The sequence below is a fragment of the Chanos chanos genome, chromosome 1 (genome assembly GCF_902362185.1).
Source record: "Chanos chanos chromosome 1, fChaCha1.1, whole genome shotgun sequence".
Lineage (NCBI taxonomy): Eukaryota > Metazoa > Chordata > Actinopteri > Gonorynchiformes > Chanidae > Chanos > Chanos chanos.
Genome location: NC_044495.1, coordinates 54,526,294 through 54,548,745, shown reverse-complemented (window position 1 = coordinate 54,548,745; position 22,452 = coordinate 54,526,294). Strand labels below are relative to the sequence as shown.

Genomic DNA, 22,452 nt, shown 5'->3' with positions numbered 1-22,452 from the left:
GTGAAATATCAGCTATTTGTCCGCTGTACACCTCCAGTTAAAGAGTCTTATCTCGCCAGCGCAGACATTGATGCAGCTTCTTCACTGCAGACTTTATGGTCTCAACCCAGCTGTGACCCTGAGACTGAAGCCGTGTGAGGGGAAACGGTGGGGGCTGCGCTGGTGGTACTTTAGAAGTCCAAGTGTTGTTCCTTTTATAAGTTACTTGCTGATTCTTCAAATCAGGCACAATGTTCAGAAAAATATTGCATGACGGATGGATACACACTTCTAGTTAGGTTTTTTTGAAATTTAAGATTTTTAAAAATTTGGTAACTTACCACAGCTTTCCCAATGGTAATCTTGCTGTTTCTTTTTTCTGTGACTACAACCTTACAAAAGAAGGTAAGACCATGAACAAAGTAAAATAGCATGTCTTAAAGTGAAGGACATGTCATTAAGGGTGTGTCTCAAAACCTAGTTACTTGCCTTACTCCCTCCTGCCAACATAGACAACTACCTAGATAGGCATTTTAACTAAAATGGAACCTTATAGGACCGTTTATGGAGACGTTCTAGTGAGACAATTATTACGTTAGCAATTGTTTCCGCTGCATGCGAACGGTGTTCACTCAATTCAGCCATCAGCATTCACCAAAGTGTAGCATCCTTGGAACCTAGAACCCACTTTTCTTCAGCATTTAGAAGAACAGTAGTGAATCCCCGTTATTCTGGCTAAGCATCCAAGAATATCGCACATAGCCAGTTACCCAGTTACAGTTACCCAGCTAATAAACTTAGCACAAGCTAGCTAAGCTAACAAATTAGTTAGCTAGTTAGCCATTTGAAACAATAGTCTGAGGCAACAGAGCTAGCTAGCATGCTAACCTACCAGTGTGCTAAATGTACCGGAAAATGTGAGCTCCAAGCTCCAAAATGAGATCTGGGAATAGGTAGCATATTTAAGGTATCTAAGAATTGGGACATCCTTATGCGAGGAGCAAGTGTTGGATGACTTAAAATGCTACCTCTGTAGGCAGCTCACTGGGTTTTGAGACACACCTGAAGAGAACTGCATACTCATCGCAGTGTCTGCAGTTGACACATTTCATTTCCTAAATTTCTATCCCTTCTTGTCCGAATAGGACCATATGACTGCATACCAAAATCTGAACTGGGACAACAGCCAGTTTGGGGTTAACCTGGCGGAACAACAGGCCAGGTCGACCCCACTGGCTTTGGTCCCAGTCCGGTATTTTGGTATTCAGTCGTGTTCTTATTGCCAAAGTGACAAAAGCACTCAGCTAGATTCAGTCAACCATTGTACAAAACACCTAATGCAGGCATTTTAGTGTCAGAGGATGTGGGAGAGTATTCTGTTGATTTCTCTTCGAGAGACTGTCTTTTAGAGTCAGCACCTGAAATGGAGCAAGTAAGTCTCGACCATTTAGAAAGCTCTCAGAAGTCTTTATACATCACAGGAATCGCTGCACCAAATTCCTATGAAACATTACTGTTATTCAGCAGCAGTAAAGCAAGGAGTTTGTTCGCTGCCACTGTTGCTTTGAAGGCATAAACACAGAAAAACACTTGTGCCGTACCATATAAATGCCACGTTGTTTTAAAATAACGAACAAGTGTTTGACAACTTGAATACTGATTTTGGGCCTCTGGATGGTTCTCAGAACTTGCTCATCTCTAAAGATGCATTCGCCAAACAGTAGCCACAGAAGTTACTCCTGATGCGACCACAGTGTACAAAGCACCCCTTCATAACTGTGGAAATTTAGGCTTTCTGAGTTGCCATAACAACTGGGCTTCAGATAATGTAGCAGTCACAGAGAGTGTTGTTACTCTTGATAACACTCAGAACTTAGCAATTAAATAGAGAACTAGCTGTTGGTTCCAGTGGAGTGTGAACCAAAACCTCCCATGTTAGACCAAGATTCACACCAAGTCCAGCCACCCCCTGCCTCGTTCCATGGTTTGTAAAATGTGAAAGTTCCTTTTGTGAATGAGTACTATTTATGGTATTGTATGGTGTAGTCAAAAAAAAAATATGCAATCTTACGTTGTTCTTTGCTAAATTGATGGATTGCTATTTGAAAATGGCTTTTTAATCTGACAGAATGTTAGTATATTGCAGTATTGTTGAAAAATTTTATTGGATTTGTATTCTTAATATATAAAATGTTGTTTGTACAGCCAGATGCCACACTGTAGCTCTGAGATTCTGCCTGTGTGTATGTGTCTATGCCGTTCGCATGGCAGGAGGCTGAATGATAGGTACCTGAACAAATCAGATAGCCCTCACCTCCTTAAACATGTATACACTCACATGCACACACGCACAAAGACACACACACAAATGCACACACCTGCACATGTGAATGCACGTGCAGAAACACACACATATATTCACACAGACACACACACACTTTGGACAAACACCAAGAACTGCTGTTTATTTTGGGGCTATAATTTCTGTTTACTTATTAATACAATAATGTTTATAGTTGTAATGGACACCAGAGATTATGTTTTAAAGAGGTTTTCGTCGGTGCAATGATTTTGTGGATTTGGACGTTGTGATACTTTTTTTCTTCCACATGAGAATGGCCGTAGTACTTTTTAAAATGAATAGTTTCTTGATATTTTTGTATTCAATCACTTTTCATGGGCTTGCCTTATATGATCAGAATTCATTTTATTTTTTTTTTCTTTCTTTCTTTCTTTTTTTTTTCCTTGGCTGTTTAAAAGATATCCTGTCAAACGTGCTGTGGAGTTAGTGAAACTGTTAAAATGTGTGCCTTCCAGACAAGCCTTACCACAGCAGTCCAGCAGTCATCCTACATTTACCATTTCCAAGCGTATGTTTACAGGTTATGCTGTATCCAGGTGACCAGTACAAAGTGAATTCAGGACAGCTGTTGTAATGTTTTTTTAGTCGGGTGCATAGACTGAACAAACTAATGGTATAGTGCAGTAAAAGGCAATCCTCGCCAGCCTTCTCTGTGTTGGATTTTGCACGCGTTGTATGGCGAAGTGAAATTTTCTATTTAATATGTGTTGATATTCACAGTTAGCATTAGAACTCAAGTATATGCTTTTAGTTGTGAAGTTAAGCTATTTGATTTTACTCGTTGTGTTTTTGAGTAGAGGTGTTTGGTTACGGCCTGTTAATCTATTTTAATACTCCCTTGAAGTGTGTACAAGTGATTTTTTTTTTTTACTGTGTGTGTGTGTGTGTGTGTGTGTGTGTGTGAAAGGAACTGAAGAGTGCAGACTGACAATTTTTTTTTTTTTTTTTTGCCAAATTGATATTTTTGCCAAATAATGTTTATGTTCAGAACTTTTTAGGTCAAATGCTTTCTGTATATGGTAAATGCCTTTGTGGGTTTGATACATGTTTGATTTTGACAAAACCTTGTGTGTGCAGTGTCCTTCAATTAATTTTCATTTATTTCATTTATAAAACCTGAGCAGTAGATCCCTCTTTTTCTTCCTTTCTTTCTTTCTTTCTTTCTTTCTTTCTTTCTTTCTTTCTTTCTTCTCAAGCATCCATGCCACACGCACACACACACACACACAAAGCAATCCATTTAGCCTAAATAGTCTTCTGAATAATTCAAACTATGAAACTGGTTATTCGCACATATACAGTCCACTCAGCTACCCACCTACACAATTCTGTTTAACGTCATTCCATTTCATTATAACACGGGGAATATATGGAGGAACATAAAAAGGAATAATTCATTACAACTTGCTGTTACCAGAGCATACTTACAACTTCAGTCACATGTAGCCGGAGGGAAAGGCGAGGGGATGGAGAGAGAGAGGGTAGAACAGGCAGTGGAAGAGAAAGGAGATTAAGAGATAAAGGGAGGGTTTGGTCTGTTCAGGAAAAAAAAAAAAACCCTGAAATTTCATCACCTTTTAGACTAATCACAGGATGCAGGAAAGTGCATGAACTGCTGCTTTCCTGTGTGAGTGTGAGTATGTGTGTGTATGTGTCTGTGTGCATGTGCGTCCGTGTGTGTTTGCGTGCGTGTGTGTGTCTGTCTGTCTGACAGTGTGTGTGTGTGTGTGTGTGTGTGTGCGCACACGTGCGCATCTTGCATCACCTGATGCTGTTAGGCAGAGCAAGATGAGGACAGGATGGGCTGTGGACAAGAAAATGGACTTTTTTGTAACTTTGTTGAGACCCCATATTAATATTGTGTACTATTCCACTGTGCCTTTACGGTGATGATGGCTATTTAAGAATTTGATCCAACTGTCGTATGTCAACCTGGTGGAGTGTTTACATGAAGCGGTTCAGGAAAAAAAAAAAAAATAGTGGAAATTTCCCGAGGTCACACCACCCTTTTGTTCCGTCTATTTTTGTTCTGAACAGTTAAACCTCTTTTGAGCTCTGACTTCAAGAGAATCCTATGTTTCACTCAGGAATAAACTGTCCGGTCTCGCATTAATAAATATTTATCCGATCCTCTCTAAACTGAAAGACCTCTCTTTGTAGTGATATCAGGCTCTGGCGTTTCTCTCCTGTCTGAGAGCACAAATCAGTTTTTTTTTTTTTTTTTAATGTTCTAAAACATTTTCGCTCTGTGTCGTATCAGGTTTGACATGCTTGCCTTGGATCAGTTTTCCCTCTTTACTGCTCCCGCTCAGTGCTGGCCTCCCTCGTTAGTCATCTAATTAGTATGAAAAGAGGAAACGGAGGGGTAGCACTGAAGGAATAAACCGTGGACATGTGAAACTGTTCTTGTGTAATTGCAAAAGCCCCTTATTATGGACGCACATGTGCACGCATGCACACTCACTGTCTCTCTCTCTCTCTCTCTCACACACACACACGCACACGCACACACACACACATATTGCAGGCATGACAGAGGATGGCCATAAAGCAGATTTATTGCTGAGGAGAACAGCCACTGCAGCACACTGCACTGCTCTGGTACAGCTCATTTTTAACAGCCTAACAAGACACAGAGCAGCACAACACAGATACAGACAGACAGACTGAGAGGCAGAGAATAAGAGTGAAAGACAGAGAACGAAGGACAAAGAGAACTAAAACTGGAAGAAAAGATAAAAAAAAAAAGTCTTTTCTTTGTGTTCGTGCACAGGATGATATATAACAGCAAAAGATCCATGGATTTCTAAGCTAATTATCCAGTGATGGATGATGCTTTTGATGCATTAAGATACAAAATATACTTGCATTAATATACCTGCTCGCTCTCTCTCTCTCTCTCTCTCTCTCTCTCTCTCGCTCACTCTCTCTCTCTTTCTCTGTCTCACACATACACGCACACACGCACGCAAACACACACGGACGCACACGCGCGCACACACACACACACACACACACACACACACACACACACACACAGAGCGTCTCATTCCACACACAAGACTGAAGCTAACAAACAGCCTGCTTGACTGTAAAATGTGCATTAAGCAGTAAGAATATTTAGTCTCTCTGATTTCCGGACAGAGAGCGAGAGAGAGAGAGAGCCATGGCTTAATGAATACTGTATTAAAAGCCCTGTGATTTCATATCCACTTAGCTCAAGTCCTTACTTACAGTTCTCTGAGCAAACTTGGCCAGTGTAGGAAAGAAAAAGTAAAGGAAAGAACACAAGGAGAAAAAAAGAGGGGTCAAATAAATCATCCCCATCGGTTTTAAGGGGAGTGTTTATTTCACAGGAAACACACATAGAAACATGCAACAGAGTCATAGTTCTGTTAAGACAGGTATAATAAAAGCCCTTTTGTTGTTTCATCAAACAATAATTTTGTAATGTTAGCTCGTTATTGTAGTAGATTCTTTTATCGTACACGAAGAAATATCCTCTTTTACTCTTTTTTTTTTCTTCTGTCCCGCAGTGGTGAGGAAAAGTGGTGAAGAAATGTTCCAAAGAGTTTGACATCACAACAGAGAATGGGCACTTCAAAAGATGAGTCAGCTCATCCTGGTCTCTTTGTGTGAGGCACAAAAAAGGATAAGTATAAATAGATGGAGAGAGAGAGAGAGAGAGAGAGAGAGAGAGATACTAAATGCAATATGAGATCTCTCCCTGTCAAACATTCTTTGAAGAAGAAGAAGAAGAAGAAGAAGAAGAAGAAGAAGAAGAAGAAGAAGAAGAACTTAAATAATTCTGAATAATGACACAAATGACACATTAAGCAACTTTTAAAAATTACAGTTTCCTCAAACTGCATTATTCTTACAATGTCATAAAGCTAGGTCAACAGCGAAGCAGTGGTTTTCATATATTACAGGGCTCCTTTATTTTTTTTTATGAAGCTTTTACTTGAACTGCTTATCGTAGCCTCGCTGACAGAGAAGTCAATGGTCCCGGATTAGCACGTTCAAAAGCTTCTTCACAAAATGACCCCCATGTCAACTTTCCAATTATCCAATCTTATCATAACATACCCAGAAAGAACCCTTTGAACTCTGGCTTATTTCTCTTTTTTTATCCAGAACGGGTCTGTATGAATGGGTTAGCTTCAATATGCCATCCCCAATTAGAGAGAAGGCGGCCTGAGGCTCTATCAGCAGGTGATTACGTGCCATATGGTAAATTCACACCTGACTGATCACACACAGGCGTAATATAGCTCTACATAGCTTTTGGCTCGGTGCCAGCGGTAGTCAGGAGTAATGCCGTCAAACGCACAAAGCAACTCGTAGGTGTCCAAAAACAAAAAACAACCAAATAAACAAACAAACAAACAAAACAAAACAAAAAACAACCAAGAAACATAACATTGAAAATGTAGACAATGAACAAGTTCATGAAATTTCATCCCAGTGTCCTACTGATGCCCATAGCAAATACATGCAGCAAAGAGTTATATGGGCTGTGTCTATTATTATATTACTTCTTTTTTTTTTTTATAGTACAATATACAGACACGCTTCGCCTATTTAAAATGATCCAGAGAAGAGATCAAACCCTAATGGGTGAAGTCTGATATGAAACATGACAAATGAAGTATAACTAGGGATAATGGGAGGATATAAACTTGTTGCCCCTGGCAACAGACCTGGTAACAAGGGAAGGCTTAATAAAAAAAAACACCACACTTTTCTTTTAAATCTTAAAAAAAAAAAAAAAAATGTTTTCCAACTCTGTACCCTCTTGAAATTCCAAACACTGACTTTACCATATTCAATACATACACATATTACCCATCATCTTTACACACAAAGTTGCATAAAAGTCCAAGCCCATCATAAATCTCCTTCAGTTAAAACTGTGTTTTACAAATCCACATTTCAAAGCATTTCACTGACTGCCAAAACCCCTTTTCCTTTGTTTTTGACTTTCCTGCTTCAGTTTGAAATACAAACAAAAAAAACCACACAGCCGACATTATGATTTACATATGAGCTTGACGTTGCTCCAAAACTAAACTGCATGCAATGAAAACAGGACCTCAGTTCACGCATGCTCTCCCTTTAGGGGTAATCTAACAAAAAAAAAAAAAAAAACAAACAAAAAAAAAAACCTTGCATATCCCTTTGAGGAGTCAGTTGTAAATTGAAGGCGCATTTCAATTGGCAAATTGTTGGCAATTCAGGAACAGATGAATAGTCAAACATTTCTGTTTGCTTTGCACGGAGCACTCGGTTTCTGCAGAGATATTGCTTTGGATATTGCTTTGTCAGAGGAAAATCGGTATTAGATGAGATATGAACGCGTTCAATTGTTTGATGAATGGTTTCACATGCTCAGCTCACATCTTCATCTATTTTGGAATGTTATGAGAAAACATTATCTTTCTGTGTCTCTGCCATTCTTGGTAGATTTGAAAACACCCCCTCAAATTTCAACAAGCAGTTGCTATTGATATTCCTCAAAGGTATATGCCAATATATACTGGCAGAAAATCAAATTAGCAAACTTAATTAATACACGTAAATGTTAATTAGAGTGCACTGAGGTGATCTGGCTTGATATATGTTTCCCTTCATCCTTAGATAAACTCCAGATAAACATTAGAGGGACCCTAAAGAGAAATGCATTCACCCATTCCAATCAGTTCATATCTCCTTCTACTCAATCAAAAAGATCAACATGTGATGTCAGTAAAGGCAAAAAATGATTAGGTTCTCACTAATATTTTGATATTAAAAATACAATGAAGGAATGACACTGAGGAGGGGGTCAGGGGGGGGGGCAAAGCTGACAACCTTAAAGATTCCCTGCAGTAATAAAAAGGTACACAATGGTACTAGAGGGCTGGACATGTCATGCTATTAAACAGCAACCACCCCCCCCCTCCCAAAACACACAGACCATGCTCCCCCACCCTCATCCCAGGAGAAATCAACTACACAGACTACATTGACGCAGTGACAGCAGCAACTGCTAGGACTACTTCTACTCCTACTAGACGTCGCAAACAATGTCATACATATTATAACAGTCCCTGACTTAACTGACAAACTCATTCTTTGTCAGATTTTTAAAAATTAATGTGTTAGATATGTGGTATGTTTGTGTGTGTGTGTGTCTGTATGCGTGTACATATGCATATATGTGCACGCGCGTGTGTGTGTGTGTGTGCGTGTGTGTGTGTGTGTGTGTGCGCGAATGTGTGCATGTCAAATGGAAGTATAAAAAATAAATTAAACTTATACTTCATTTTGAGCATAACTTTAAAGGTATATCACACTTGTAAATGTATATATTCATTTGTATATATATATATATATATATATTTATATGTTCAACATAGCATTACAAGACACTGTAAAAATATTAACATAAAAAAAAACAGCAGACAGCTCGAACATTTCAAGACAAACTTTTCAAATCTGACGATTGCTTCAAGAAAACTGCTGTGTCGAATTTGATCAGGAAGACTGAGATTGTGTCTGAAATTTCAACAGCATTTTAAAGTCTTATCCACAAATCCACAGAGCAAAAGGCATATCTTAAATTCCACACCAGTCATCACAAGACTGATAGAATCCTCAAACGCTCATGACAGCGAGATGCCGCAGCGGTGCTTTGTTTTGCAGATGAGGCTCAATTCTGACTGAAGTACAAAGGAACCAGCGTGATTCTTTTTAACGGTAAACCAACCGTTACGTTCTGCGTGAATCTTCACTTTCACATCTGTATTGATATATGAGGATGAAACTATGCCTCAGTGGCTCTGGAGCCATTTGCCTTTTTCAGAAAGACCTTGTTAGATCGTTTATGGACAGATTATAGCCCCCTTGTGGAGAAAATTATTATAACGCTTTACCATGGTAAAAGCATTCCATCTCAATGTGATGGTGCGGCTCTGCAGAGACCCCGTCAGAGTTAATGAGCGTGGCTGAAGAGTTCTGAAGTGAGAGGGAACTCAAGCTGAAGCTGAAAGCTGTGTAGCAGGGCTACGCATGCCCTTGGCTCATGAGGGGGAAACACATATCTCAGTCAGACTCCCTCTGGCTGTGAGTGATACCAAAGTCCTCAGAGACAAACACACACTCTGAGGAGAACACTGGATCTGTGTTCAAGGATTCCAGAGGGAGTGCTTGTTAATGCAACAGTGACATATGCACACACTCATACACACACACACACGCACGCACACACAGACGAACACACTCTTTGCTCTCGCTCTGATGGATCATGCTCCAAACGGTGCAGGCGGCATAATAAGAGTGTGTTATTCACAGAGGGCAATGTCACGGCAGGGCCGTCACTGTAAATGAGTTTAACCTTGAGAAGCCGCACGGAGTCCACGGGGTTGTGATTTATCAACTAACTCAGTCTGAATGAGCTCAGCTCTGTGTTTTATGAGACTCACTTTCTCTCCACTCTACACAAACTGGCTTCAACCTTGCCATGAACTACAACCAGAAGACACATGTTCCCTTTCAGTTTCAATAAAAGACCTACAGATGTCCTCAACCCTCTAACCAACAGCTGGGTCAGCGCATGTCCAAAAGAAAGGAGACAGAGTGAGAACGAGAGTGCTGATAATTGCATATTTCAGTAAAACGGATTAAAACTGCACATAAGTTTAAATGTTCTGTTTTTCTGACTCTGCTCTATTCACTGACCCAGCAGAATAGCTAGAAATGAGTAGAGACAATAGAGGCAAATTTATGTTTAAAAAACAAAAAAAAAGCTTAGAAATAAGTTTGAAGGACACTAATTGATGTCGAGATATGTCAACAAGCATAGAAGCTGAAGGTGTGAATGCTTCAAATTGCCAATATTTACGCTGCTGAGGCAATTTAAAAAAAAAGTATAAAACTGCTAACTAAGCCCTCCTCTTTTTTAGTTCTTCACAGACCCAACAACAGCTGATTAGAAAACAAAAAAAAAAACTCTGATAGTTTGAATGTATCTTTAAAAACATTTTGTCTACAATGTCCTCATCACTGCACGAAAGCTGCACAAACTCCCACATTTCAGCTCTCAGGTGTGGAACTCTGAGAGGCTCATTTGTGGTCACGCTCATCTATCAATGCTGAGAGCCTCCGGGCAAGAGAGAGAGAGAGAGAAAAAAAAAAATAGAACCATCACCATGGAAACCACATTTCTCCACGTTGTCCAATGAGATTCGCTGACCCATTGACTCACAGCAGTGTCTAAACCCCATCAATAAACACAGAACATCCCCCTGTGTGTATGTGTGTGTCCGTGTGTGTGTGTGTGTGTGCACACACGCTCTTGTGTGTCTATGCACGTATATCAACGGCTGATGAACAGCTCTGTCATTCATCTCAGCCTCCCACTGCAAGTCTGACGTTATTTTGGTAAGTTGCCAAAGATATAAAGAGAAAAAAGAGCAGAGGAGAGCCTTCTTTCTCTCTTTTAAGTAGATACTGAAGACTGTGTCGATTAATGGTTACGCTCAGAGACGGTTTTAACTGTAAGCTCGTTTCGTTTCTGTTTCACTTCTCATTTCTCTAAACTGGTCCTCAAAAGTTACAGGGTTATGAGTAGGTAGGTAGGTAGGTTTTCATACAGGGGAGTCTTACTCAAAACTAACCCCTCTCACTCCCGTTCTCCCCCCATTCATTTCCACATGAGAAGTTGCTTCTTTGGGGTCACATGCTTTCTCAAAGTGGTGAGTTTGGGGAGGTGTGAATATTCACACGTTTGAATCCACGCTCCACGGGCAACGACGCCACTCCGTTCAGTCTTTCAGGTTGTCCTCTCCCACCCCTTGCGAGGCCAGTTCCGCCAGCACATTGTCCAGGTAGTTGGGGTCTGGATACCCGTGGCCCGTCAGGTTGGAGCCGAACTCAGTCTTATGGTGAATCTCGTTCCACACTACGGTGTCCGACTCGCCCGTGGTGCTGGACGTGCCGATGGTGAAAATCAAACGCCGGTCCCAAGCCATGATCAACAACTTCAACACCTGGGTTACGATACGGGGAACAAAAAAAACAAAAAACAAAAACATATATTTGAACCAAGGAGAGATTGATACAGAGAGCAAAGGGGGAAAAAATGAAAGAAAGGAGAAAATCTAAAACAGCGAAAAAATGTTTTTTTTTACTGAATTCCGGCATGTGTTTCTGCTAAGGTAAACTGTATTGCCATTTTGTATTTAGTGTCTTTTTAGCATCTGTTCAAAAAATTGTATTCAGTAAGCAAAAGGAAATATGAATGACAATTCAATAATAACTCCATTTTTTTTTTTTATTGTAAACTCATGCAGCTACGACAGAATTTCAATTACAAAATATACATAAACTTGTCAAGTTATTAAGACATGGCCGGCACTGTGCATAAAAGAGTTTGGCGGTTATCAGGTGTAAGCATATGCTGACTGGAAGCATGCAGTAATACCAAGCATCGCTATTCAGCACTACCGACTGACCTTCCTTCCCTTCTCATTGTCTGGGAGGTAACAGTGTCGGGGGAATCCTCGCGCTGTGTACTTCTTCCCTGGGTTTGGATGCTCATTGGTCTGGGTAAAATAAGAGATCATACACACACACACACACACACACACACACACAGACACACACACACACACACGGTCACACTCCATGAGCCTCTTTCTCAATTAGCCAGGCACGCTGGGAGAAACGTTAACGATGCCTTCAGGACCGTTGTGCAGCTGTGGTCTTTTTTAGGAGGAGCGTTATTTAGAACTGTAGGAGGTGTTTACGTTTACGTCCAGTCGGTTGTTCTTATGTTTTTTTGGGGTTGTTGTTTTTTTTTGTTCCATTGGGTGATTGAGTGGGAGTTTTAGATTAACAGGTACATTTAAAAAGTATTTTTTTATAAAAAGAGGCATGGAGAGTCACAGTGCGGGAGTTACATCTGATGTATGTTGGACTCACTTTAACGCTGAAATGTACCTCTGTTATTCTACAAAAAAGAAAGTGGCCTAGAGTAACATACGAGAGGCCATCCTCCCTCGAAAGGAAACCCCCCCAAACACACACACGGCCTCTTCCTGTCACAGCCTCCGTGGACATGTCGCTTCTGAGTAAACTGCGGTTTACCTATGGTGAAATGACCTTCAAATGCAAGTGGAGTGACATGCAGCCTGATGCAAGTTTAAAAAAAAAAAAGGCTCTATTGTTGTTATCATCCATAAAGGTTTTCTCACGTTACAGAGATGGACCCATTTTCCCCTCCATAATGAGGTCAAACATGGAGTTAAAACATGTGCTTTGACCTAAACGTGTACTCTTTTTCAGCTAAGACGCGACTGAAAACGAAACAAACGATAAAGACAAAAAGCAAGATAACCCAGCTTGCTAATTTGATTCGCTGAAAGGTCGCGTAACGAGGTTCGAAATCGGGCGAACGCGCCGACACGATCACGTACCTGTATGCCGGCGGGAATGTCGTAAACGATGCGTATGGTTTTGACCTCCGGGTAACCGGGCAGGCAGTGAGGAATAACGTGGTACTCCATTTTCCCAGGGGGCTGAGTCCCTGTCTTCTCTCCGTAGATGGTCTTACAGGTGGGACACTGCAAACTGCCATCCTGGGGAGGAGAGTAATAATGTTCAATTACACGTGCAGCCTTTTCTTACAGACCAAGTGTGTAGTCTAAAATATAATCATTTTCACTTAGTCTAGAGGCTAAGAACGAGTTTTTCTGGAAGAAATTATTTTGATCTAATACAACTATTTATGCTATGTACACAGACATAGTTTGATAACATTTCTACTATTTGTCTTCCTTAAACCTGACTTCCTGTAAAAGCCAGTAAAAGAGTAGCTTCACTCCGTGTTCTTTTTATCTTAATATTTAAATTTCTCGTAGCAAACATAACAGTTATCAAATCCAAGAATGACCCTAACCACTTATAATCATTAAAAGTCAAAAAACAGTGAGCTCTGTTTGTCCTCACCTTGTTGCCATTGTTGTACATGGCCACCAGGCAGAGAAGATGGTACATGTGCCCGCATTTGCCCAGTTTGCCCACCAGTTCAGGCTTAATGCCCTTATGGCTAAGAACGCCCTCATAGCCAGATGCCGTCGCAAGCCTCTCCATGCAGATTGTGCAGTCCTGACAAAAATACCAAAAACCAAAAAAAAAAATTAATGACGATAAGAAAATTCAAACCAGTCTACATAATAGTAATGACAGCATGATAAACATAGAATTTCATGATAGTGCTTATTTGACATTTGTTGACCATTTATTACATATCGGTAAATTATTTATAAAAGCCATTATTCATTATAAAACTTGGTTATCTTTTTATCAGTCCTCTGTTAATGCTCAGCATTATGCTGAGAGAGAGAGAGAGAGAGAGAGAGAGAGAGAGAGAGGGGGGAATTATTGCTAACCTCGTCTGGAGCTGTTTTGATTTTGTCTGTGTATCGGCGCACTACATCCTCTGGGTTCTTACCTGCAAAATAAACAACACACACAGTTTATACATGACAAGATTTATTATCTCATAAAGGCAAATGCAATTGTTTTCAGCGCAGATGATCATGTGCCGATCGTAAATTAAAGTAAATGGTGAAGTTATTTAAAATTTTATACAACATTTGGCCTTTACTGTAAATTTTGTTGTCACATAGAGTTAACTAAACGAGTGTGTGTGTCTGTGTGTGTGTGTGTGTGTGTGTGTGTGTCCATACACACTGTTTTATCATGATATTTCTACATTAATGATTACTATATGCATGTCTGGTTAGCTTGACCTATAAAATAACTTCAAACAATAACTCTGAGAGTGCGTGCGTATGCGTGTGCGTGTGCGTGTGTGTGTGTGTGAGAGAGAGAGAGAGAGAGAGAGGAAAAAAGAGAGGTGAAAAACAAGTCATACTGTTCTCTTTGATGACTTGATTAAGCAGATCAGAGGAGCTCTGCATGTGTGAGAGAGCAACATAAGCCCTGCTGTAAAGACAGACCCAGAGCAAAAACTCTGTGTGTGTGTGTGTGTGTGTGTGTGTGTGTGTGTGTGTGTGTGTGTGTGTGTGTGTGTGTGTGTGTGTTTCTGTCAGTTTCAGCTGACATTCTGTTTTGCGTTTGTGTCTGGGTTGATGCCAGAGGCTGTAGATGAAGATGATAGCACTGATGCACCCAGCAGCACAATTTCGTTTCACCACAATATCATTTCCATCGACTGGACAAACATATTTCTATAGATTGTTTACATGTGTTTCTAGTGGAGTCGATAAATGTTGTTATTATGGATTTTTTTGTGACGGGCGCATACTTGTTATCCCAAATGCTAATGTCGGTAGGATTTCACATCCAATCCGATATTTAAAATCAAATCAATATCAGTTTCTTTTTATTTTATTTGACACTGAAACCATTAGGTGATCACCAGTGTGCTGTGTGTGTGTGTGTGTGTGTGTGTGTGTGTGTGTGTATGAGAAACCATTTAACCTTTGGCCTGTAAATGTTAAATGGTGCTAAAATCCAAAGGGAAATGGTAGAGATTTAAGAATTGACCACTGGAAGAGCAAACATGTCGATATGTCATCAGGGGATTGAAAGGATTTCAGATATCTAAGCTGCTTCCACACACAGCAGATCACAGTCGTACACACTTGTTCAATAGGTTTTGTGTCGGACAGAAGAATTGGATATGGCATTGTTTTCAAACAGTATTGATCTGAGAGCGCTACAAGGACAAACACACCGCACTCTGTTTCTCTCTTCAACCTACACACACACACACACAGACACACACACATACACACACACACCATGTACAGTATGCAAGATTTGAGTGCGCAGGACCTTCCATTGACTTCTATTAAAACAAAAGTAACAAATAACAATATAATTTCAATAAAATGTCTTCCCTTTCCTAAAAAGTTAGCAGTAAACAAGTGCGTACACACACACTCACACACACACATGCATGCGCGCACACACTCACACACACACACACACACACACACATACACAGACATATCATACTTTAGCCATTTCTGTCTTTTTCGCTCACCTCTCCGTAGGTGCTTCTTCTTGGTCTTGCGACAGATGCCGTTCACTCCTGGAACAGGCTTCATGTCACTCTTATTGACTGGTGGGGGGTGCAGGATGGGTTTGGGTGCTCGGGTCAGGCACACAGGCAGCCCAGCCGCGCACATCAGAATCCCCGTCATTCCTGACGGAGAGAGAGAGAGAGAGAGAGAGAGAGAGAGAGAGAGTTTAGGGGATGTGAGCAGGGAAGAAACAATGTAAAATGAAAAGATGAAATGAATGACAGCATGTTCAGCTATGGGTCTATGGAATGATTCTGCTAATGATATCACTGCCACTGCAGCTGCTGCTGCTGTTGTTGATGATGATGATGATGATGATGATGATGATAATATTCATGATGATAATGCTATTAAGGGATAATACTGCCAATGTGTTACCTGCCAACGCAGGATGGACAGGTCCAGAACCAGTTAGATTCTTCACTGGGAGTGCAGGAACCCTGCAGAGGAGAAAGCAAACACACACACACACACACACAGAGTCATTTAGGGAATGAATATACAACAGTTCCTCAAAATAATAAACATAATGAATCTTGAACAACGCAAACACCTGGTCCCAAAATAGCTCTTGTATTCTTTCACTTCATAACCTGTTTAAGTATGAGACCATCAACGGTTTGTAAAGGAGAGCTGAGCATCAGCGATGACAAAACGTCAATACTACGGGGAGATACGGCAGTTTTACAATAACTAAAACTGATGTACAGTAGGAGAAAGAGCGAGGATGTGAATGATACAGCAAATTTTTTTTTAAAAAAAAAAGTGAAATTAATGAAGAATGTTTAAAATACATGAATCAGGAAGAATAAGTTCCCTTTAGGAAGCTAGAGTGGTTATCGATAGTGCCTGATTTTTTTTTTCAGAAAGCCCGATGTTCCTTGTATCTGATGATATTACTAAATTGTAAAACTGAATGAAGGAAAGATGTCTCCAAATGAGTGAAATGCCACTGAAACGTTTTATTGTTTGCCAATTCGAGTTTAATGCCGATCATGGCTTCTCATCAAAAATGGTGTTGTAAGCAAGAAAAACAACAGCAAAATGTGTGCTATTGCTATTGTTATTGTGACCTTAATACACACACACACACACACACACACACACACAGAAATGCACTGTACAAAACATCTCTATCCTCATCTCTCTCTCTCTCTTTCTCTCTCTCCCTCTCTCTTTCTCTCCCTCTCTGTCTCTCCCCCTCTCTGTCTCTCCCCCTCTCTCTCGCTCTGTCTCTCTCCCTCTCTTTCTCTCTCCCTCTCTCTCTCTCTCTCTCTCTCTCCCTTTCTCTCTCTCTGTTGTCTGAAGTTGGTCTTAATTAAGCAGAAAATCATGTATATCTTGTGATATTCAAGGAGACTAAAGAGCTAAGAATCTTAGAGAATCTCAGAGCCGCTGATATAGCAGTCAGCCAGTCACTCTCATCTCTAGACCATTTTCCATAAGGTCACAGGAGAGAGAGAGAGAGAGAGAGAGAGAGATACATAGAGTAACATTAATGTAATGGGGGGAGGGGGGTACGATCTGGAAGCAATAATAATGATGCAGAATTTTCTTTCTTTTTTTTTTCAAATCAGCCATTATGCTTATGCATGCAAAAATAAACAAATAAATAAATAAAAAGATGGCATAAGGAGCGAGAGTAAAACATTCGGCAATGCTTTAGTCACACTTCTAGTTCCAGCTTCTCACAACAGAAGGTTAGGATATTCTCATGTTTGTGAAAAAAAAAAAAAAACCCAAAAACTATATCTGCGCAAAACACTTTCAGATGTTAACTTCTAACACAGTTACAGTTACAAACATTACTTTAGGGCATGAGCTTTCGTGTATCCATGATGTAATACAGCAGGCCTTTCGTATCAAGCAATCAAATCATCCTCCAAAAGCAAACTCATAACAAAGACACAACACATGACACCCCTCCCCCCCCTCCCCCTTTCTTTGTCTGCTTTTCTTTCTCCTTTCTCTCTTTCCTGCTCATCTTTTCTATCCTTTCCTTCACAGAAACCAAACAGCCTCAGGATGAAACAGATAACAAAACAACCATCTTTCTTACCTTTCATCAACCTCATCCTCCATTTTTCTGACTAACGTTCATAACACTTGTCAGCACGAGAGAGAAACACTTCCTGTTAACGGTTAAACACACACACACACACACACACACACACACACACACACACACACGCATGCATGCATGGCCAGACACACTCATTCTCTTAACAGACACTTTGAACAAGGAAGTGAAAAAAGGAAGGCCAAAAAGGAAGTAGCTTCAAGGTTTTAATGTCGCTCCTAAACCACCCTTTTGTCAGGAGAAAGGAGTTGCGTTCATTTCTCACGCCCCCCAAATTTCCTCGGTGTCAAAATATTTAAATATTTCAAACTACCCCATCTAAAACATTCGTAACAGCCATTAATATATATATATATATATATATATATATATATATACAGAGAGAGAGAGAGATAGATAGATAGATAGATAGATAGATAGATAGATAGATAGATAGATAGATAGATAGATAGATAGCCTGTCGGACATTTGACCGGTTCTCCAAAGTGGTCAATCCACACAAATGCCAAATGGTTCAATCAAACTCAAAAACTCTCTTAAAGCTACATTTATGTTGAATGTAGAACTTTCCAGAAAATCAGTACTTCACACACCCAGTTTGATAACATAATACTAAACAAGTCAAAATTCAGAACTGGAATAGACCCGTTATCGTCTCCAAGTAAACATTTCTGTTTTTTTTTTGCAAAATGATCTGTTTGTGTATCATCTAACAAGGACAACAAGATCTGTGTACTTTATATTTTTTTCTCAGTATAGAGCAGCCTGTTTAATCATATGTCTTCAACCACGGGTAAGATCATTCCCATGTCAGATGTGCTCACAAACATATAGCCTTCGGTATTCGGGTTCAAAGACAGCCGTCGTTTTTTTTGCAGTGAACATGTTAGTGGGTGCGCCCTCTAGTGGCCATGATAATACCCATCGTTTTGGGCGTGAGAGGTCGTCATTAACTAGTAAGACACAAAGGCAACCGCCAAAGTTTGCAAGTACCGTCCTTGTTGTGTGTACCGCACTACAACAGACTAAGCGCGGTCGGAGAGAACGGCACCTGACTCCTTCAGTGTGGGAAGACAAAGAGAAGCGTCCTCCAATCTTACTGTCCATTAAACTTTTGAGGACAAACAAATAATGAGAGACTCTATAAGAGCAACGTATCTGGTGCTTTTGGGAAGTTTTGGTGTTTGCCACTGTACTCTCAGAGCAGCAACTGCATGTACAGTCATGTGCATGATTGTTTGCATGCACATGAAGAGGTCTGTAAATGTGTGTGTGCGCGTGTGCGTGTGCGTGTGTGTGTGTGTGTGTGTGTGCGTGCGTGTGTGTGTGTGTGTTAACCACACTCATCCTGTGTCTACACAACCGCTCGTCTGAGAACTGAACCTGCTTCCCATCTCACTCTCTTGCTCTTTCTAGCTCTCTCTCACACAACTTTATTCTCATGCGACAAATAATTTTCTCACTTTCGGAAACAGTTATGGTTATCAAATTTCTCTCTTTCTCGCTCTCTCTTTCACTCTAACTTTCCTTGTCAAGGTAAAGTAAGGTTAGGCTGAGCTGAGTTAGGATCACTTGTATTTCCACTTTAGTCTGCATATTGGAAATCTTGTCACTGAAGTTCTCCCTGTCTCAGCACACTGTGTATGCGCGCGCGCTTGTGTGTGTGTATGTATGTATGTATGAATGTGTGTGTGTGTGTGTGTGTGTGTGTGTGTCTGTGAGTGTCTGTGTAGATGTCTGAGAAAACTCATTTTCCATGCATCCTGTGATACACTGGAGGACAATGAATAATGGATCAAGTTAAATGGCCATCTCAACGTAGAGAAACACACACACTTACACATACACACTTGCACACGCATAAACACATGCGCACACACACACACACGCACACACACACACACATACATACACACACACACACACACACACTCACACACACACACACACAAGACTTCTGCCAAGGACACTTTCAAATACAGATTAGCAAATTTATGACTCAAGTTGAAAATGTAAAACAGAAATCACTGCAGTACTGTGTGTGTAAAAATGCGTGTGTGTGTGTGTGTGTGTGTGTGTGTGTGTGTGTGTGTAAGATAAAAGCAGTGTCAGGTTTTGCTGATTAATCTCTGCATTGATCACACAATCAATAAAGCTAGAAGCTAGGAAAAGAAAGAAAGAAAGAAAAGAAAGAAAAGAAAGAAAGAAAGAAAGAAAGAAAGAAAGAAAGAAAGAAAGAAAGAAAGAAAGAAAGAAAGAAAGAAAGAACTGAAGACACTGATGCAATAAAATGAAATACACATTAGTTATGCATGGTTGTACTGTGATAATAAAGGCAAACCACAAATACACCCCAGTGTATTCATATAATACGGACAATATGCCTAGAGTCCAAAGCTGAACCATAACCTGAAAATCTGTTTAGTCTCAGTATAGCTGTTATGGGCATCTGCATCTATCCTTAATCGTTAATCCTTACACTATTTTGGTCATTTTCTGTTCAAGTAAATAAAAATTGTAAATGAACAATTATGTGACAATGCTTCCCAACTGCACAGCATCATGTTAATTCATGAACATATGTGCCTTACGCAGTCAACCATACGCAACAGCAAACAGCCTACCTCTTCAGATCGGATCAGCACAAAGGAAGATTAAAGTCTACTGTACTCCTAAGCTTCTCTCCTCTACTTAACCTGTGTGTGGGTGTGTGTGCGCATGTGTGTGTGTCTGTGTGTGTGTGTAAATGGTTTGCCTACCCTGGGGGAATGGTCCCTCTGCTGGTTGCCATAGTGATGCGCTGGGTACCCGGCCGGTTCAGGTTATTCTGCCCGTTGATGGTGAGCGCGTTTGCCAAAGCCGGACCGCACGAGAAGTTGGCGCCGGCGATTGGCACCTGCATCTGATCGGCCTTGCCCTGCCCGCCCGCCCCGCCTACCGCCGCGCTGTTGCCATTGCCGCCCGCCGCGGTCGTCGCGGGCGACCACAGCGAGGTCCCGGCGAAGGTGTTGCTCTGCCGCACGATCGTCAGCGCGCCGTCCGTCCCGGCTTGCCCGCCTCCGGCGCCCGCCCCGTACAGCTTCCGTCGCTGCGATGCCAAGATGGCATTGGAGGCGGCGCGGGTGCTGTGAACCAGCAGGCACTGTTGGCAGGTGCACGGAGTGCCCGAGCTGGCGCCCACGGGCCAGGACTGCGACTTGGGGATGGAGCCCATGATTAAGGGGTAGGCCAGGTCCATCCTCCTGCGGATCCTGCGACGTCGTTGGCTCTGGCGGTTCGTCTGCGCCATGCTGTTGAAATCCACCAGGTAGCTGAACCCTAGGGAGCTGAGGTCCAACCACGGGTGTTGCTTCTCGTAGGCGTTCTGGATGGTCACGCAGATCTCCATGTCGTACGGAGTCCACGATCCGTTATCGTTCTCCCATTCCCAAACCACGCCTTTCCCTGGAGCCGAGGACGGCTCGTAGAAATTCCTCTGCACTGGCCGCATGGTGCCTGTTAAAGGAGAACGAGAGAGATAAATGTGAAAAAGTATATTAGATATACCATACAGTTTACTAAATACTATAACAAATTAATTACTAATAACTGACATCGGGAGATAAAATGATCTAAAGCCTATCTTCTGCACCCAGTATCAGACCTTGCGTAGCTGAAATGCACAGGAGTAAATTGTAGATGACTACATATGTGTAAATATGCAGAGGAGTACGTATTTTGTAGAGGAGTAAATATGGCCTGATATTGGTGGAGTGAAGTAAAGGTTGATGGACGAAGGAGAAAGGGAGAAAACGAGACAATGATGGTGAAAAGGGGGTGGGGGGGGGTGGGGGTTGGGGGCGGGGGGGGGGGGGCGGGTACCGTGTACATCGGGCCACTGTTCACCCCATTAAAAGACAATTACGGCCGTACACAGGGGAAATCAACCCCCACCATCCCATCCATTTACAAGCCTCTCCTTTAATTTAACGGCTAACTGCGCTACCCAGGAGCATGGCAGCGGCGTTGAGCGCGGGGTGGGGGGGGGGTGGATCCTGGATGAGTTCCCGTGTATCTGAGGAACGACGGGACTATCTGCCGAGACACTTACGCGACGATTACCAAGATCGCACGGTTTTCCTCTAATCGCCCTCTAAGACAGACGTACGTACGCGTGGACGCAGTCGCAAAGGGCCGCTCGACTGCCTCGCCGCGCTAAGACGCATCAGCAGAATCAGCAGGAGTGACCTTGAATCGTCACAGCTCCAGCTCACTGGCTAATTTCATTTAGGAGAAGAGAGAGAGAGAGAGAGAGAGAGAGAGAGAGAGAGAGAGAGAGAGAGAGCAACTTCCATCCACTCTCTCGCCGCTGCGTTTATTTGCTTAAGGTTGCCGGAGCCCGCGCTATAAAGGTCAGTGCGGATCAAAGAGGAATCCGGCACTGAGATGGTTTGAGACATTGTGACCCGTGAAGGGTGAGTGGGCTTTAGTCACACTGCAGGCTGCTGGATATCTCTCACAAACCTCCTTCAACACGATAGTACAAACCTCATAGTTTATAGAACACTGACTACCGGAGACCGCTTCGCTCTTAGTAGCTTTCTTCTGAACGTCTTCAGGTGTTTTACATAGTGTTTTAAAATCAAGTCAAAAACCAACGGGTTTTAAAACACCAACATTTTATTTTATTTATTTTTTTTTTTTGCTTTCTGAGCTGTTCGATGTTTCCTTGCAGCTGTAAGGAAATATCACCACTGAAGAGTAATGACATCACATCTAAAGGGGTTTTCTCCCTCCTTTTCAGAAAAACGGCCGAAAATTGCCAAGCGTGACAGTAAGTGCTAAAACAAACGTATTTGTGACTTATGACGGCGGCATTTAAAGTCATATGGCTTTTCCCAGTATATTAAGAGACTAAACTTCATCTGCTCTTGCAGAAACAGATGAATCAC

At 41.5% G+C, this 22,452-nt stretch overlaps 1 protein-coding gene across 1 annotated transcript in view; it reads right to left on the bottom strand.

The window, feature by feature from the left end:
• Positions 1-11,148: 11,148 nt before the first annotated feature.
• dtx1 (deltex 1, E3 ubiquitin ligase) overlaps positions 11,149-22,452 on the bottom strand; it is a 20,298-nt gene continuing 8,994 nt past the window's right edge. Inside the window, exons 2-9 of the mRNA XM_030783197.1 lie at positions 20,281-21,016; positions 15,820-15,881; positions 15,402-15,563; positions 13,777-13,838; positions 13,334-13,492; positions 12,802-12,963; positions 11,839-11,928; positions 11,149-11,373 (exon numbers count right to left, since the gene is read on the bottom strand). Of these exons, the coding sequence (XP_030639057.1) occupies positions 11,149-11,373; positions 11,839-11,928; positions 12,802-12,963; positions 13,334-13,492; positions 13,777-13,838; positions 15,402-15,563; positions 15,820-15,881; positions 20,281-21,016 (1,658 nt within the window). The remainder of the gene's footprint in view (positions 11,374-11,838; positions 11,929-12,801; positions 12,964-13,333; positions 13,493-13,776; positions 13,839-15,401; positions 15,564-15,819; positions 15,882-20,280; positions 21,017-22,452) is intronic.